The sequence below is a fragment of the Biomphalaria glabrata genome, chromosome 2 (genome assembly GCF_947242115.1).
Source record: "Biomphalaria glabrata chromosome 2, xgBioGlab47.1, whole genome shotgun sequence".
NCBI classification, from domain to species: domain Eukaryota; kingdom Metazoa; phylum Mollusca; class Gastropoda; family Planorbidae; genus Biomphalaria; species Biomphalaria glabrata.
Window position 1 is genome coordinate 59,071,520 of NC_074712.1, and position 20,088 is coordinate 59,091,607.

Below are 20,088 nucleotides of genomic sequence, written 5' to 3' on the forward strand. Positions count from 1 at the left end.
AATCAATAGCGCCCTCTAGTGGTATCCAGGTCCGCCCAACTTCCTAGTTACCGCGTCAATATTATTTAGGTCAGGAGACTTAATCATGCTTTTTTTAACTCCTAACTTGTGTACTTCTGAGGTGACATAATTTATGAGCGTGAAATAGCGAGACTTCAAAGTAATTAAAAGAGTGCGTCACTAATAAGATACAAGGTCATAGTTCACCTTTCATTTTTCTCATTTTCTTTCTTTCTCTCCGACCCTCCCTCTGAGTTTGTTTGCACGCAAACGGATTCAGCACCCAGTCGTGAAGATCCAAGTGAAGAATGTCTTCAACGGGGACACGACAATTCGTTCACTGACATTTCGTTCACGACTTTTCGTTCACGCGACAATTCGTTTTACCCGACATTTCGTTCACCCGACTATTCGTTCACCCAACATATCGCTCACCGACAACTTGCTCACAGACGTGTTCACCGGCAGTTTGTTCACGACAAATCGTTCACACGACAAATCGTTCACTGACAAATTGTTCACCGACAAATCGTTCACTGGATAGTAACATATTGTTAATATTATATATTCTCGTTGCCTGTTTAATTTGTTTACATTAAAACTTTTGTAGCTATTATTTCCACACACACACACACACAAAATGTGATTGCTAGAGATCGGGCCTAATCTAAGTTTCTTTGTTAATTTTTGTTTTATTTCTTAATTCTCTGTTAATGAGGACAGTATGTGATACAAATTATACTTTAAAAATGTGATCTGACAGCAAGCTTGCTGAAACATTTGAATGGGCCGTCACTTCACTATAGGCAACAATTTTACTTTGATCATGTAGGCCTTCTTTTACACTCATGTCCGTTAGTCAGTTATGTTCGCCCCACCCACATTTGCTATACTTCTTAATAGCGGCCCAGATGTTTAATTAATTGACAGACCTGTTCCATCCTGCCGTTATGGTCAACACTCTTTAGGGCCTTCCTCTACCTATGCCTACCCTCTCCTATTTTATCTACCCATTCAGCTGGATACTCTAGTTAAAACCTAGTGGAGTGGTAGACAGAATGGGGGGCCTAGAAGTAATACAACTTTATCGGACAGGGAAGCCAATTGCCCTTGACATGTATTGGAATTTTTTACACGTAACAGCAGGAGGTCAAGAAAACAGTGTTCGCATGTCAAATGCTCTTTCTTTTATACTTTCTGTCTGTCTCTCTCTCTCTCTCTCTCTCTCTCTCCCCCAAGCTTAGCATTTACTGCCTCTCCCCATTCTCTGCCATTTATCCTCTCGTTTCTATTTTTGTCTCTAAAACCCCGCGACCTACTTTTATAAGCTTATATCAACTTTGTCTGTCTGTCTGTCTGTCTGTCTGGTACAAATCTTGTACGCGTTATTTCTTCCACTTTCCGTTCTCGGATTAAGTTGAAACGTATTAGTCAATCAATTAGTCGTATTTCATTAATGTTGTTTTATATACAAAATGTATTAAGCTACAGGAAGATAAGCCTCTACACAAGGCGCCATCCTTTCCACAAAACCAAATTTGTGTCCGCCAACGCGATTCTAGAGTCTACTCGTCTTTCTTACGCCTGAACGGTCAAACGCGAGGATGATCTGAAGAAAATCAAGCCCATTTCAAATCTAAATACTCTACATCGAGTGTCTCTTATACATTATTATGGACTGGTCCTACCACTTCTTAATGTAAGACTTTAGTGGACTTCAGCTCTTCATTATAAGAGAAATAGTGCATCATTGTAGACTTCAAGAGAAATTGTGCATCATTGTAGACTTTAAGAGAAATAGTGCATCATTGTAGACTTCAAGAGAAATAGTGTATCATTGTAGACTTCAAGAGAAATAGTGTATCATTGTAGACTTCAAGAGAAATAGTGCATCATTGTAGACTTCAAGAGAAATAGTGTATCATTGTAGACTTTAAGAGAAATAGTGCATCATTGTAGACTTTAAGAGAAATAGTGTATCATTGTAGACTTTAAGAGAAATAGTGCATCATTGTAGACTTTAAGAGAAATAGTGTATCATTGTAGACTTTAAGAGAAATAGTGCATCATTGTAGACTTTAAGAGAAATAGTGTATCATTGTAGACTTTAAGAGAAATAGTGCATCATTGTAGACTTTAAGAGAAATAGTGTATCATTGTAGATTTTAAGAGAAATTGTGCATCATTGTAGACTTTAAGAGAAATAGTGCATCATTGTACACTTCAAGAGAAATAGTGCATCATTGTACACTTCAAGAGAAATAGTGTATCATTGTAGACTTTAAGAGAAATAGTGCATCATTGTACACTTCAAGAGAAATAGTGCATCATTGTACACTTCAAGAGAAATAGTGTATCATTGTAGACTTCAAGAGAAATAAAGCATCATTGTAGACTTCAAGAGAAATAGTGCATCATTGTAGACTTCAAGAGAAATAGTGCATCATTGTAGACTTCAAGAGAAATAAAGCATCATTGTAGACTTCAAGAGAAATATTGCATCATTGTAGACTTCAAGAGAAATAGTGTATCATTGTAGACTTCAAGAGAAATAGTGCATCATTGTAGACTTCAAGAGAAATAGTGTATCATTGTAGACTTTTAGAGAAATAGTGAATCATTGTAGACTTCAAGAGAAATAGTGTATCATTGTAGACTTTAAGAGAAATTGTGTATCATTGTAGACTTTTAGAGAAATAGTGAATCATTGTAGACTTCAAGAGAAATAGTGTATCATTGTAGACTTCAAGAGAAAATGTGCATCATTGTAGACTTCAAGAGAAATAGTGCATCATTGTAGACTTTAAGAGAAATAGTGTATCATTGTAGACTTCAAGAGAAATTGTGCATCATTTTAGACTTCAAGAGAAATAGTGCATCATTGTAGACTTCAAGAGAAATAGTGTATCATTGTAGCCTTCAAGAGAAATAGTGCATCATTGTAGACTTCAAGAGAAATAGTGCATCATTGTAGACTTTAAGAGAAATAGTGCATCATTGTAGACTTTAAGAGAAATAGTGCATCATTGTAGACTTCAAGAGAAATTGTGCATCATTGTAGACTTCAAGAGAAATTGTGCATCATTGTAGACTTTAAGAGAAATAGTGCATCATTGTAGACTTCAAGAGAAATTGTGCATCATTGTAGACTTTAAGAGAAATAGTGTATCATTGTAGCCTTCAAGAGAAATAGTGTATCATTGTAGACTTTAAGAGAAATAGTGCATCATTGTAGACTTTAAGAGAAATAGTGCATCATTGTAGACTTCAAGAGAAATTGTGCATCATTGTAGACTTCAAGAGAAATAGTGCATCATTGTAGACTTCAAGAGAAATTGTGCATCATTGTAGACTTCAAGAGAAATAGTGCATCATTGTAGACTTTAAGAGAAATAGTGCATCATTGTAGACTTTAAGAGAAATAGTGCATCATTGTAGACTTCAAGAGAAATTGTGCATCATTGTAGACTTCAAGAGAAATTGTGCATCATTGTAGACTTTAAGAGAAATAGTGCATCATTGTAGACTTCAAGAGAAATTGTGCATCATTGTAGACTTTAAGAGAAATAGTGTATCATTGTAGCCTTCAAGAGAAATAGTGTATCATTGTAGACTTTAAGAGAAATAGTGCATCATTGTAGACTTCACCAATCGTAAACAAACAAACATTTAGCCACGAGATTCGATCTATCTTCTATACAAATTATGTGATCCATAGTGGTTGTCACGTGACACGTATTTTTCATTGTGTTTATTTACGATTGGTGAATGAGGTCCATTCCAGAATTAAATGTGTGTTAAGTCTTAAGCCAAATCCCATGGCGTAATTGACAGGAGATGTGAGCTATTGGGGAAGGGGGGGGGTACCAGGATTTAAAGGCCATAAATGAAATCTTCTTTCAAATATAAATTTTACTCCACAAAAGTAATCTGGATTACTGCTGGTCGATAACAGATGTCGCTCAATAGCTCGATGACTCTTGGAGTGTTGAGAGCCCTCGACACGTCGCCATCTATAATTTATTCATCACGTGGCAGCAATGCTTATGATGAAGGTAGTTTTTTTTTTCTTTTCCGCGTCACCTTGCGGCTAATTTCTTAGGGGTTTCATCAGGGGAACTAATACGTCCCACTGCTGAGTCTGATGTTTATCTTCGTGTCTTTCTGAGTATTTTATAAGATTTTTATTTTTTAATTTGAAGATTATGGTTCAGTGTTTTTTTTATATATAATTGCTACTTTACTCTTGAGTCTTCTATCATGAAGGCTTTCTAAATTTAGTGATTTTACTAAAGGTGTTACTCTAGTCAAATGTGAATATTCGTTTTTTATGAATCTCACTGCTCTGTTTTGTGTCTGTTCTAGTTACTTAATGTTTTCATGAGTTGAGGGGTCTCAAACAGAGGATGCATATTCTATTATTGGCCTAACCAAGGTTAAATAAAATTTTAGTTTTATGTTCTTATTTAATTTATAGAATTTCTTTTAATAAAGCCTAATGCTTTGTTTGATTTTTTTTATAGTTTAATCAATATGGGATTCCATGACAGATTTTCAATTATTATAACACCTTAGTGTTGTGCGTTTTTAAGTGTTACATCCCCCACTAAGTCCATCCATCCCCGAGTCCCTAAAAGAGTAAGAGAGGCTATCGACTAATAGAAGTACAATTTTAGTTCGATATACACTATAGACCACTCCTATTGCTCATGAGAGTTATCTTCGACTACATTTAAAGCCTTAAGTTAATCAATGCTAAAAATTGGATCGGATTATTGCTGTCTTGAACGGCCTAGAAATCTGTCATCTCCAAAAAGGCCGTCACAAATTAAAACTAAAAAAAAAATATCTTTAAAAATATTAATTACTAAACATTTTTTTTTTTAAAATAAATGAGCTCCAAGTTGTACGTATTCTTGTGCCTCATTGTCTTTTGCAAGCATTTTTTTTTTTAAAGTTTAATTTGCTAAATATTACGGAGTAAACGTTCTTGTTTTTAAAGAACCAGAAAACTATTTATAGATGTCACGCACTGACCTAAATATTGTACTAGCTATCTGTTTGTAAACATCTTTACATTCCCATAATCTATTTCTCCAGCTCTATCTCTAAGATACAAGAGTTGAAATGCATCTGGGATCATCAAGTTCATTTGCATATTTCCTCGACCAATTAACAAGAGGCAGCTGCGTTCTTACAGACCTATTCGTTTTAACTTGCTCTAATTTGTTCATTGTAACCGCGTCCCACCCCTATCAAGTTACTCTAATCTACATACTAGCACCTGAAAATATAATTATTTATCTATATAAAACACATCCTACACAAATCTCTGCATATATATATATATATATATATATATATATATATATGTTATCGACAAGCAGCAAGTGGGAAGTGTCACGTGTTTATTATGTTTATATGATGTGATGATCTTGATGCTATAAATTTGTGACATATGCAGGTCTGGAGGTGCCGTAACTATGGTTCAAACACTTTAATAATCTCTCTCTCTCTCTCACTCTCTCTCTCTCTCTCTCTCTCTCTCTCACTCTCTCACTCTCTCTCACTCTCTCTCTCTCTCTCTCTCTCTCTCTCACTCTCTCTCTCTCACTCTCTCTCTCTCTCTCTTTTTTTTTTTTTTTTTTGTGAATGAGGTGTCACTACGGACGCGTCTGAGAAAGGTCCCGCTATTGGAAACATCCTGCCGTTGTCTGCTTCGAAAAGCAGATCTGTTCGTATAAACTAGGATTTGTTAATTGAAACTTTGTAAAAGTTGTATTGGAAGTGTTAGGGTTCTCCTTTCTAATTTATAGTTATTTTCCTACTCCAGCAGGTCTGGAAGAAAGTACTAGTGTCTAGTTTGTTGACTTCTCATCATACAATAGTTTCTGAATCATTAGTTACGTTTACTGACCTTAAAGGCAAAATCTTTCATACAGAACAATGACACTACAGTATATAATGCAGTCAAACGGCCAACGTAAGGTACAATGATTGTAACAAAAATAAGGGCGGACGAGCCCGTTAGCGTGTTGTGGTGCGGTATATATAGTCGACCCTTACGGCCAAGGGCCCCGCGAACTGCTAGGTCCGCCTCTGATATATATATAGATAGATAGATGCATATATATATACATATAGGCCTATATACAGAGAGAGAGAGAGAGAGTGATCATTTCTTCAAGCACTGTACGAAAATATCTCACATTTTCTATTCTTTAATGTGAAATTCAGAAAATAACATTATATACCTTAGTGGCTTAGTGACTCAATAAGACTGTAGTGAGTCTATGAACTAGTGACTCTAAAGACTGTAGTGACTCTGAAGACTATGATCTAAGGACTGTAATGCCTCTAATAACTAGTGACTTTAAAAATTGTAGTGACTCTGATTTGTAAAACGTTATGAGTTGAAGGTAACTTTCAGTAAATTTATCACATTATCTCCCTTGACACATCGATTAAAAGCTTACGAAAACATCTGTTCACATTTAGACTACTTATTATATTGGAATTAATATGACATCGATATGGAATTGAACTGGTATGGACTTGATTCACTAGAAAACATGATGAACTTTTATCACACTATTGTTTCTATTCATAACGACATATACCCGTTTTAAAATTAAAATTTTACACACTATAAACATCGTTAAGTTGCATTTTTAATTCAATTTAATGCATATGCTATAAATATATAAATGCATAGGACTTCACTAACTTGTGAAAAAAAAAATCTTGCTCTAAACAGGATTGAAAAGAACAAAATTTGTGATCAAAACTATTTTAATTGAAAAGAAAACTTTCTTGTCTTACAGTATATGTACTTTTAAACATAGACCACATCTAGTCAGCTTCGCTTCTGTGCTATCAGATTACTTCAATGATACAAGGCCTGATAAAACTTGATACTTCATTCGCCTCTAGTAAAAGAACACCAAAACAGCACTTGCCGTACTGTGCTAACAAAGCAAGCTGCCTTATTAAAGACATTGACATGTAATTGTGTCACTACTAACTCTGAGATGTATTACAATACATGTATATATTCCCTCTTTTTCCCCCAGCGTACGACATTGAATTTAAAAGAGGGCGTTTATTAAATGAAAAAATATTTTTACCCTTCCCTCTTCCTCAGACTGTTGGACCGTTGGGGCACCGTGCAAGATTTTTTTTTACAATAATTAACAGGTCAGCGTGTGGTCCAATCGCTGCGGTAACCCTGTCTCTAATCTCTTGGTTTGTGATGCGGTCTTTAAAGGTGATACCTAGGATCCTTCTGTAGCATCTCAGTTCCATTGCTAGGATCCTCCTCTCTAGCTCTGCTAAAAATATTTTTAAAAAAAAAAGATGCTTCAGTGTATTGTTATCAGCTCCTTCTTCCCTAGTGCTATTAGAGCATGGAATGGCTTGCCTGAGTCAGCCAGGAAAACCAGTGACTTGGCAGAGCTTAAGTCGTTAGTCAACATGCATGACTTGATTGACCTAAGAACATGCGTAGGACGTAATCATCTTCAATAATGAAACGGAAACTGGATGCCAGATTTAAAGTCTCTGTTTTGGAAAAGAGAAACATGTCCCTGGCATTATACCGCTAGTTAGTTGCTCTTCCCTTATGCTTAAAGAACTTCTTACCTGGCAACATACATTTGGTACAAATAGATAGGGTCTCTCCATTCTGATTGGTCATTTGTTCCTAAATGAAGTTAATGAACTCCCATTGTTCATGTTCTGATGAAGCAAGATTTCCTGAAGAAATCACAATAATTGTAAAAGTTAGTCTATACGTCATTCTTTGTGAGACCTCGCCCCCTATTAATAGAAATGGTTCCGCTCCAATTGTTCCCTTCAATCAGCACCTATAAGACCAGCTAAACACTATGCAATCCTACAGTGATTAATGACAACAGGTTAAGTAGTCATTATTGACTTGTAGGTATCATCGAGATCAAAGTTTAGACCCAGAGCTGTTTGCACAGACTTTGTAAGTTTTAGAATACATGCGTGCTTTTTTTTTTTCCATACGAAAAACATGCATATATGTAACCCTGCCGGACCGGTCCTTTGTGTTTACTTGGTCCGGCAGGCTTACATATATGCATGTTTTTCGTATTTTCTATACAGTCGTTTACCCCTGCAGCAGTAAATCTTTGTTGTTGTTTTTTTTTCATTGGCGGATCTTAAATTGATATTTGATTTTTGTTGTGTGACTTTTAGTGACGTAATGGCGATGACTCGTTCCTGTGCGCGTGAATTGAAACTACACAAAAATTGTTTTTAGGTTTGTGTAATTTAGAATACTTTTTTTTGTTCGAGATTTGTTTCAGCTACATTAATATCTGTTTATTTATTTTTTTTTTTTGGGGGGGGGGGATAATGTTTTTGAGTTCATGTGTTAAAGGTTCAAATGTCCACGAGTGTCCTCTAGCCGCCAGAAAGAAAGCGACTCACCGGCTTTACTTTTGGCATCTGATGATGTTTAAATTCTAGCTTCCACTCTACCCCCTGTAACTTTCAGTTCGGCTACCGAGCGCTTAACCACTAGGCCACCTTGACTCCCTTTTATGGTAGATGCTGTAACAGATGTGTAAAACATTGCTGTTTGTTCTACATTGTGATATGTCCTCGGACTCATGGCTGTACGTTAAAACTTATTGTTCCGTTGACGGTGAGTTCATTCTCTTGTTTAGTATTCAATAAGTTTATCGTGATGCCATCCGCTCAACATTTTGTAGGGAGTAGGAGTAACACTCCATGGAGATATAATAATATATCTATCATCACCTTTTATGTAGCTGTAAGCAGGGCCAGCCTTAGGTCATTGGAGGCCTTAGGTGAAGCGAATAGGGAGACCCCTAATAAAATAGAAAAGCAACAAAAAAAAAATTAACGAACGAAAAATACGCACTGATTTATAAACCTTCCTGTATTTATATTGAAATCAACAAAGAAGTTAAATTCATGTAGCGCCGATACCATACCACAAATGTGTTTCATGGACGATTCGTTATCACAAGACTAGTAACAATGTTTCCACATTTTATCTGGAAGGAAGCAACATTGGTCTTCCAACATATGTAGTGTAACAAGTAGAACTAAACATTTGTGAATGAACATTGAATCATAGCAGAGACTCGGAGCTAGTAGACATATCGATGGAGCCATGCAGTTCTGCTATGTTGAGAACGAGGCTAGCAGACATGGAGCCATAGAGTTCTGCTATGTTGAGAACGAGGCTAGCAGACATGGAGCCATACAGTTCTGCTATGTTGAGAACGAGGCTAGCAGACATGGAGCCACACAGTTCTGCTATGTTGAGAACGAGGCTAGCAGACATGGAGCCACACAGTTCTGCTCTGTTGAGAACGAGGCTAGCAGACATGGAGCCATACAGTTCTGCTATGTTGAGAACGAGGCTAGCAGACATGGAGCCATACAGTTCTGCTATGTTGAGAACGAGGCTAGCAGACATGGAGCCACACAGTTCTGCTCTGTTGAGAACGAGGCTAGCAGACATGGAGCCACACAGTTCTGCTATGTTTGAGATGCCATCCATGTTTCACAATTTTTTTATCTAAAATAACATTCTTTGAGTCCCAATCGGGGGCCCTAGACGGCTGCCCAGCTAATCTGTGCCTAAGGACGGCCCTGCTTTAACCTTTTCGTGTCCCGATGTATTTTGTGTTAACTCTATATTTGACTCCTGGTAGTCTCTACATTCAGAGTCCACTTTTGGTTTCTTCGACTCTCCCATTTCATTAACGCACAAATATTAAATGTTACGTCACCGTTCGCGGTGAATCACAAGAAGACGACCCAAAATGATCCAGCCGAGTTTTCCAAAAAATTATAAACAACTGTCATATCATCTCACTGAAACTTAAGTTTTTATTTTACCTTAGTAAAAAAAATATTGCAAAATCTCTGGTTCAGTTCAGTTAAGGACCGTTCGTGCCGATCAGTTTTAAAGTTCGTGTTGTGTTCGGCCTTAAGTGAGGTTCTGGTTCTGTTCGTCTCCCATCTCTAACTGAACCCCCCCCCCCCCCCCCCCGCTGCCATCTATGCCCCAGCAAAGAGATTGGATTAGAGAGCGCTGAGCTCTTACCTTTTTACCTTTACCTATCCCTTAGTCTGTTGGACCGTTGGGGCACCAGGCAAGATTTGTCGACCGTCTTTCTTCATTCCTTCCTTTTTTTTGCCTTGTTCAGAACCTCTCTCAATGGCAGGCCTGTCCATTCTTTAATGTTGTCCTCCCATCGCTTTTTCTGTCTGCCTCTTCTTCTTTGCCCTGGCACTGTTCCCTGAAGAAAGGTCTTTGCGAGCCCCGTAGATCTCGTAATGTGGCTCTAGGGGCATGGAAAACTTGCTATAAAAAGCAATAACAATAGCAATAATTTTACCCCCCCCCCTCCGAAAACAGTCATGAGACGTCGTATCATTACCCCTAGCCTGTAAATTACTCACGCTGTCACAACGACATTACGTGGATAAGGGGGATTCCCCACAAGGCTCACGTTCAATGTCAACGAATGTGTTTCTAAATTTAGCATCACGAACCAATCGAGCTTCACGTGTTACCCTACTCTCAACCATTGGTCAGAGATAAACATGTTTAATTAAGCTACTATCTCTCTCTCTCTCTCCATCTTATCGACTGCTCATTGCTGGCTGTCGCCCTAACTAGCTCGTCTGCAGCCGACGTCGCGAGACTCTTTTAGCCCGATTTCCGGGAATCGTCACTAGGTCTAAGAAAGCGAACTCAAAATCGAATTGAAACAGTTGTGAGTGTAGACAAATTATCTGCCCTTACATGTGAAGTAAAAAATAAAAAAAAAATTCTTAAAGTGGCTTACAGAAATTAAAAAAAAAAAAAACATGGTTTCAGTTGCATTTGCTTGTTGTTGTTTGTTATATTAACAATTTTATTTTTAATGCAAATTATCCTTTTATTGTTATTTGGCATTTAGAAACGATATGTGGAGATACAGAATGTACAATTATAATATGAAACGCATAAGTGGTCCTTATTTTTATTTTAAAGACATGAAACTCTGCAATTTACATGGTAGACATACGAACATATTCAATCGAAACAAATCATGTGTGTTGTGTTTTATGTGTGAATGACATTAAAATGACGGTTACACTATCAAATATACAATAGTGCAAAATCTCTGTTTAACTTATTTTCAGCCTTGACTAAATTCTGTTTTTTTTAATTACTCATAATTTACAGTATACACATTTTTAATATGTCAACACTAAAGGAATAAGTTGTTTTTTCTAGAATCGTCTAGAATGGTCCATGTCCTACGACTGCCTATGAGGTTGCACTTCAAACTCGCTGGCAGGCTGTTCTTATCCTGTATTATATAACGCATAGGTCCCTTGCACAGTTCTGTGTCTACGTTTTAAACTTTATTGTGGTTTTCTTTCTTTGCATTATTTAATTTGATCATCTTAAAAGATTATTTCTGAAATATTGTGTCTTGAGTTGTTCAAACATAGAGGAATGTCGGGACGGTTGGTCTTTGGGCCACGCTACATCTTTGTCCACCGACATTTCAGCTCTGATTCAGCCTCCTCCTTTGGATACGTCTTGATGTGACCTTTGTCCTGTACTAGCTTGATTGGTTGACCTACATTAATGGTGATGTCAGCTTGCAACCCTCCAGACTCTACACTGAGTTTAAGTAAAAAAAAAAAAAACTTATAACCACAAAGCTTACAATATACTTACAGAGGCAAGTGCATAGATGTCAATGTATAGAAATGCATTTAACAATTATAATGTTTTATTAGTCATTTTTCTAACGAAGCGCGGCATTACATGTGAATAGCATATAAGAAAAAATCGTGCACTTGAATACATATTAAAAATAGTGATTTCTTTATATGTATGTCCATTACCTATGTATAAATGTGCGTGCATTCATAAGTATATATTTAAACATTAAATTGAATATGATCAAAACCTTGTTATATTTAAAAAAAAAAAAACCGTTATCTGACTACCAGGAAAATACTACCGATAGTGCTATTTCCATTGTGAAACTGTCGCCCGCAAGGGAGCCAACTGAGAATATCATTTCCAAGAATCGTTTGTCTTCTGTGCATCTGTTCCAAAGGGCTGTAATCAAGAGTTCTTTCAGTATGTCGTTGCCAAGAGTGTTAACCTCGTTACATGTACACTGTTAAATCACGTGACAAACTAATTGTATCGGGTATTTTTTTTTTTTTTCTCTTTTTAAAGTTCAGCCTCTCCAGAAGATATAACTTTGTATTTCATACCAATGTAATGGTAGGGCCAGGCTGTGGGTGATAACGGCGAATACCCCGCACTTCCCAGCTACCTGAAGAACAAAAATAATTCGAAACTGAAAACGCAAGTGAGTTACTTCCCAAGTCCTCGAGTCCTTCTTGCGATTCCGAAGTTGAATTACTTTAGAATATTCTAGTGTACTGAAATAAATTCATTCAGATGGTTCTGTTTAGATTATTAGCAGCTGAAACCGTCGTGTGTGTTAGACCGATGCCGTGTGTAGCAATAGTCTAGCTTCGTAGTAATAGTGTACACACACAGTTGAAGTATAGAACTAGGAATGAAGCTCTAGCGTTTATATAATGAACTTATTTAATAAAAACATTTTTTGAAATGAATAATAGAGACTAGATCTATTTATAATTAGGATTTAGATCTACGGTTACATCCACTTTGCTCTTATGCAAGTACAGATCTAGTAGGTACATTGTACTAAAAACTTAATTTTTCAAGACCTTTTTACTTTCATTCCTAAATAACATCTCTGCTAGTTTGGTGTTTAATCCGTTTTATTTTAAATCCGAAACCTCTCACAATATAAATTTGTTTTCCCTCGGTCAATGTTAGATCTAGACTTGATCTAGTAATTATCTGGATAGATTGAAAGATGGATATTACATCTCTGAACAGTAAGTTGATGTAGCATCTAGAAATCTAGACCTTGTTTGTTTGTTTTTTTCCTTTTTTTATTAAATAGATCTATATGTTTTTACATGTGAATGTGTTGAATTCGTGTCTAACAATTCAAACAGAATAAAGAACACATCGTTGTCCACTGTTAGAATCAGAATTCTGAGTGCGATGCCTTGATGCTAACTGCCTTAGTGGGTGATGTGTTGAGACATCCACTGCACGGCATCGGTTTCCCCCTTTCGTTATCACACTTCCGGGTCACACAGGATATGCGTTTCATCTCTTCCGGTTCTTGAATAAACTGTCATGGTAGTTCCTTCCATCAACAGTAAAAAAAAAAATATGTTGTTTTTTTTTTCCTACCTTCTCATTATAATTTTTTTTTAATGGGAAATAATTCACGATTTCTTATTTTACTCAGTGGCGTCTCAAAGCGTTTCAAACGTAGAATGGGGTGTCTTCATTTCAATCGGGAAATCCGTTGTTAAAGAAAAAAAAAAAAGAAGTTTTGATTGAGAATTGAAAAACCTTTTATGTTCTTTCGGCTCCAATGTGAATATCTGCTAACGGCACCCTTTTTTTTTTTTTACTCCCTCCCCTTTCTGAACTAAGTCCCTCCTTAACTTATATTGGTATCTACCTCGGTCACGTGACAAGTTAAGTGGGCGGTCTTGTGTAGACCAGTCCATATCTGCAGAAAGTTTTGGGTCTTTACGTGTGCTGCAAGTCATGTAAGTAACTTCAATTCTACTTCAGCTTCGACTAGGTATCCGTGGCGTACAACTTAATTAATTATTGTTTCGTTTCAACGAGTAGTAACTTTTCAAAACACTTAACAGACGTCGTAGTTTGTGATCCTATCGAAACATGGACGTCATTGGACGTTCCCTTTGAAATAGTTAAAGCCGTTTGCCATATCAGCTGATAAAACTATTCGTTATATAGCAAATGTTGATAATATGGTTGTATATACCGTACCAAGGTTTATTTATATTATAACGACGTAAAATAAATAAGACTTTACTATACACCAACACAAGAACTACACATGTAACTACACATGTAAACAATCTGTTCTATATGTTTATCTGGACATTTCTTTTTCTTTCCAATTTTCTTTATTCCAAATCCTTGGGTTGATTCTCTAAATTCTACGTTCTTCTTTGTATCAAAGATATGTGTATATAAGCCTATATATATATATATTTATATGTACATTTATATGTATTTAAATGTATTGTTAAATTGACGCTTCGTTCATGAAGTTCTGTTCTGAATGTTTCTGTTTTCGTCTTAAATAAATGTTACTCACCAAGTCATCTCTAGATCTAGACCTAACTTGTTGCCTTTGTGTTTAGATGACACTAATGTCGGGTCGCTGCTTATGAATTATTGGAATAAACAAGAGTGTTATTAATGTGATGTTTCAACATTGTGATAAAAGTATGTGGTACTAGGTTTTTAGTTTAAAGTCAAGAAAATACTTTGCTAGATAATTGAACAGTTTACAAAATTGTTCGAACAAATCTAAATTCAGAATTTTGTTGGCCTTAATTAAATACAAACGAGGCCATTTTGTTATTAATTATCAACTTAATGTTATACCAAAAGTGATCCAAATTATGGTACGCATGAAGGCCTAATATTTTGGGATATATTGTTTGTCGGCAATTATTATATCTTCAAAATACAAAAAAGTCGGACAATAAGTTCTTTGTTCTTTGTTCCAGCTCCTTTAAACTAATTTAAAATCTTAATAAATATTTATTTTTTACCTTGAGAAATAAATAAAATATAAAATGTATATATTTTTTAAATTCTATCAAATATCAAAATAAATAGTCCCAGGTTTTAGACTTGTGGCAGAAACAATTGTAGCTTTAAAGTTTTAGAGATGAGTTAATGAAGTGTTACGTAGACTGTTCTAAATAAACAAAAAAAAATCATGAGTTTTAAAAATTTGTCAAATATTTCTTCTGTCTAATTAATTTTGTAACGATAAATTTAAGCTAAAATGTAATCGCTTTTTATATTAAAGATTTTGTTGTTGTTTTTTATTATATCGACTATTAAAAAAAAAACAACTGACTATAAAATCTTAGCGGCGGCTTTATCTTCCTTTAATTTTTTAACGCATTTAATTTAAAATGTCTCGTTTTATCAAACAAGTTTGCAATTTAAAAATCATCGATCCGTTTTTTGTTTTGTGTTGTTTTTTTTTTTGTTGTTGTTGTGATCACTGGTTTGTTTATAGACTCTGACTCTGACTTTGTTATCATGGAAGTATACTATGTCTGTAGTATCACAGTGTTTGAAACTGTACACATGTGAAATATATTTATTGGAACTCTCTATTACATACTTCATTTAATTAAGTACTTTACATTTAGTCTTCAAATATGAATTGGACATTTTATTCCAAGATTGAAATTAGAGAAGATCTAATGCATCAACAAGCAACCGTTACTGTCAATACAATCTCAACGTGATATGACACGAAATCTAGACATTATAAAAAAAAAGTTTCCACAATGAAGTGCGTTTCAGTTGTTGTACCAATGCATTAGTTCATGTCGTAGGCTTCTAAAATGTCCTCCAGGCCTACTCGATGCTGTAACTTTCAACTAAATTTGTGTGAGCCGAGTGAATCACTCAAACATTGGCAAAAATTAAACCCAGCTAACCTTCAATCTCAATAATTTTAATAGATTTATGAACACTGCGATTAGAACAATAAAACTGACTCTCTTTCCGTGGCAGAGCGAATATGTTTTCTCAGACTTAATGTCTTTAATCTATTTCATCTTTGATGTCTTGACTTCTTTCTGCTTCTTCAACTCTTTCAACAAAAACCTTCTGGGCAAGAAATGCCAGCTAGTTCTATGAAAGATTGATTTGTTCCATGATGTTAACCCTCTCAACCCCAAGTCTACAGTTCGATACATAGTGTGGCATTTTGATGCAATTAAAAATTGCGTTATAAAACGTTTATTTCTCCAAGGGTTAAGACATACAAAACATAAACACGATCATAAAGTCAGACGCAGTTCTTGGTTCCAGATTGTTATGAGTTTCGTTATTGCATCTCTTGTTAGATAAAAATAAATGCCACGTAATCAGGGGCAAGAGTCCACGTCATTTCCTCTCAATCATTACCCACAACTCTCTTGTGTCTTGTCCTTACAACCAGTCAGATCTACGTCTAAAGAAATATATGTATGTATTGTATTGATGTGTTCACTGTTGACACTTGATTTCTTAATTATGTGAACACGTTAATGCCATTATTTCTATCTAGCGACATACTGCTACCGGTACCTAAACAGTTATTTTTTTTTAAATTAGCAAACGTTTAGGGAACCAATGACTATATTCCCACAATCTTATTTATTTAGTGTTTTTATTTTAGGGCTCCCGAAAGGGAAATACGCTATAGGTTTGTGTAGCCAGTCTGTCCGTCCGTCCCGTTTAGATCTCAGAAACTAGAAGAGAAAATGAAAATCGGACATCATGATATTTTAGATCATTCAAAGTTCTGATGCAACGGCTACTTTTTTTTCTTTTCTGAAAGCGATAAATCTAATTTTTAAAATCACTTATGCAAGCATTTTTTTTTTCATTTTTTCGGTAAAGATTAAATTTACGGAATTTTTAACTTTCATTGTTTTCTGTTCACTATCAAGTTACATAACGTAATCCAAGGTGCGGATACATTTATCTCGGCATGTCTCTCTATAGTTCTATGTGTGAATCTTCTGTTAGTCAACTTTGTATGTTTCATCTTACGAACATACCATCAATCAAGCCACATCGCGTTATTTATATTTTCTTCTTGATTTCTTGAGTTATTTAGAATTGGTCGCTGTGTGTTTCAAATGAAAGACGTTTGATCAATCTTGAAACATCACATTATAGAAATGATGTCCATAGATAGAACTTAGAATGACGGGTAATATTGTGAAAACGATTCGGGACCCTTCATTGGTAACTTAAAATGTTCCCCTAAGAATAAGCCTCAATATTAGTTGTTGGTTGTTTTTTTTTTTTTTTTTTTTTTTTTTTTTTTTTTGCTTTCTGTAGGTCCTCTTTGTCTGTCTTATCTAGATCTGAAGTCACCATCGTCAGGTTTACGCCGCCGCAACGGCAACTTTGGATCTTTTGAAAGCTAACTCTTTTGTTTTTAGTTTTAAATTAGGTCTTGCATATTGTATGCACATGCATGTTATATTTCATCTTTCATTTTATATTCAAAACAAGATGAAACCCACAGTTCTTGTTAAAGACGAGCTTATCTAGATCTAGAATATTCTGTGTACTTTTGTAAGTTCACTTTTACTATGTCTTCCTTGGTTCCTCATCTTTAGGTCTTCCATAAGCATGCGTTATCCTTTTTATTTATAAATTTAGATGCATAATGCCATGAAATTGCTTGCACATACATCTCAACCGTTTTTAAAACACGATTCATATTAAATACTAAAAAGAGTTTTTAAAAGAAAATAGTGCGCATAACGGACAGTATACTAACTACGGCAATGTATTAATTTATTAACGGTCTGAAGGCTATTTGGGTTCATCTTTTATGTAATGTAATATGTGGGTAACACTGACCAGTGGGGCCGCCTACGAGTTTCTGAAACGTTAGAAAATGTTTTTAGTATGACCTCATTTATAATGTAACAATTTAATTAGCGTTTTATAATTATTATTATTATTTTGCAATAAGTCTAGAGCAGTGATGCCCAACCTAATTCGACCTGCGGGCCATTTTTATTTCCGACACTCGTGTCTCGGGCAACACGAACAAAAACGTAGGCCTACAAAAACCTATATTGACCTGAAACCCGTAGATCCTGTGCTTCATTAATTAATGGGATATTTGAAATGTATCTTTTTTTTCCCCGCGTCAGAAGATGGCTTCATTTCTCTAATATCAGCAACATTGTAGCTAGCTTGACAACCAAACCATTTTCTTGTCTCTTTTTTGTAAATATACCCATCAATCCTCCAATTTCTAGGCTTAGTTTAACAATCTTTTATTCGCGGCTCAAACCAAGAATGCCGTCATATTTGTTTCATAATGGTGTTTATATGTTGTAATTTTTGTTAAAATAGCCACACTTTCCATATAAAAACAAAATATGTTGAGGGCCCTAAGCCTCTAACGTAAGTAAAGATAAATTTTTACATCTGTTTGGAAAAAAGGGGGGATTTTCAACACTTTGTGCCGACATTTCGGCGGGCCGATCTGGCCCGCGGGCCGTACTTTGGGCATCACTGGTCTAGAGCATTCTAGAACTACCATTTTTTCTATTATTAGGTTAATATGTAAGCTACGTAAGATTTAATGACACTTAGGCCTAGGTGGTAGCGTCACAATTCTAACGATATTAGTTTTTGATAAATCAAGATTTGCAATTTAAATTTGGATTTGTTTTTTTTATTGTTAACCTTTCAAAAAATGTGCTTTGGTGTACGACTCTTTTATTGGAATAGTCTGTTGCTAAATTGGTAATTGAAATGGGTAATTATGTCAAATTTAGTTACCGCTTTGGCTTGGATTAGCCGAAACTGTACATGAGAATTAAGCTAATTGTTTGTACCTGTTTATGTGTTTGTGTGTGTTTAGGTTCAGTAACTAGCTAACAAGGCTACAACAGACAGTCCAATTTTAATTTTTTACAATTATTAAGTAAAGCGCAACGGATTTTTGTGACATTTACTTACTATAATTACTGCCCGCCTGGCTTGGTGTTCTGCAAGTGGTTAAAATCATCTCATTAGTTTTTCACTGTTAGATATAAAGTTTTATCTTTTTAAGTTATAATACTAATTTGGTGTACACATTTTTAGTAAGTATAAAAATATAAAAAGTAACAAAATTAAGTTGGTGTAGCTCATTATATAAATAACAGAGATTACTGGCCTATATAATAATCTTCTTTTCTTTTACTGGCCTATACAATAATTTACCGCTCAAAACAAATAATTGAAATTGTACCCAGTATCAATCAACATAATACTATTTGGATAACTTCATCTTATTCAAAATGACAAGTTCTGAATACCATACGCAATCCATCTGTTAATTTTGTGATTTAAATTGTTATTTAACTTACAGCTCTTAAGTCCATAAACTATATTTTAAGCCTGGAGACAAGTTAATTTTTTTTTAGAAAATCGGATTAGGCCTAAATTTAAATTTAAAGACACATTTTTTAAAAACATTTTTCTCGGCAACACTCACAAAAATGTCAACACAAAAAAAAAAATTGTTGCGAAAATAAATAAAAAAGAATGTAAAGACTCAGAGATTTTTTTGCCAAAGAAATACAACAAAATTAACAAAGCTGTCCTGTAGAATGCTGACAAATTTTAACAATTTTTTTAAATAAAAAGACAATAAAATCCAGTAAATAACTTACAGAGCGATTTATGGAACAATTATTACCCCGCTCCATTCGCAGTTTCGCACGCCTTCCCGAGAATAAAAAATACTATTTAGACTTTGAAGGCGATATATAAATCTACTTGGCTAGATCTAGACTTTGAAGGCGATATATAAATCTACTTGGCTAGATCTAGACTTTGAAGGCGATATATAAATCTACTTGGCTAGATCTAGACTTTGAAGGCGATATATAAATCTACTTGGCTAGATCTAGACTTTGAAGGCGATATATAAATCTACTTGGCTAGATCTAGACTTTGAAGGCGATATATAAATCTACTTGGCTAGATCTAGACTTTGAAGGCGATATATAAATCTACTTGGCTAGATCTAGACTTTGAAGGCGATGTTTAAATCTACTTGGCTAGATCTAGACTTTGAAGGCGATATATAAATCTACTAGGCTAGATCTAGACTTAGAAGACTGTGCGCAAAATGTTCATGAACATTATTAAATATAGTTTGTTCAAGATCTTCTCTAGTCCTCTGGCCAAATTGAAATTAATTTCTTTTTCTACTTAACAAATTATAACTGTCAAACCTGAGTTTTCCAAGTGTGGCCAAGACGATGATAATTCTTTTCCCACCAATATAGCATACATCAACTATCAGATTTCTAAGAAAATCGTTAGAGCCGTTTTCGAGAATCGTCTCTACTCTTTGCCAAGGAAATTGT

General features: G+C 35.1%; 1 protein-coding gene across 7 annotated transcripts in view; it reads left to right on the plus strand.

Moving 5' to 3' along the window:
• Window positions 1-20,088, plus strand: part of LOC106065589 (interferon regulatory factor 1-like) — an 82,848-nt gene that overhangs the window by 31,137 nt on the left and 31,623 nt on the right. For 2 of the 7 annotated variants that reach the window (XM_056021707.1, XM_056021708.1), the window contains exon 1: window positions 16,052-16,177. The exons of 2 other annotated variants lie outside the window; for them this stretch is intronic. In XM_056021707.1, the coding sequence (XP_055877682.1) occupies window positions 16,067-16,177 (111 nt within the window). In that variant the 5' untranslated portion in view covers window positions 16,052-16,066. Of the gene's footprint in view, window positions 1-7,863; window positions 7,991-12,434; window positions 12,958-13,629; window positions 13,693-16,051; window positions 16,178-20,088 lie in introns of those variants that run through there. 3 more of the 7 variants (XM_013224422.2, XM_013224421.2, XM_013224423.2) reach the window with 3 other exon arrangements.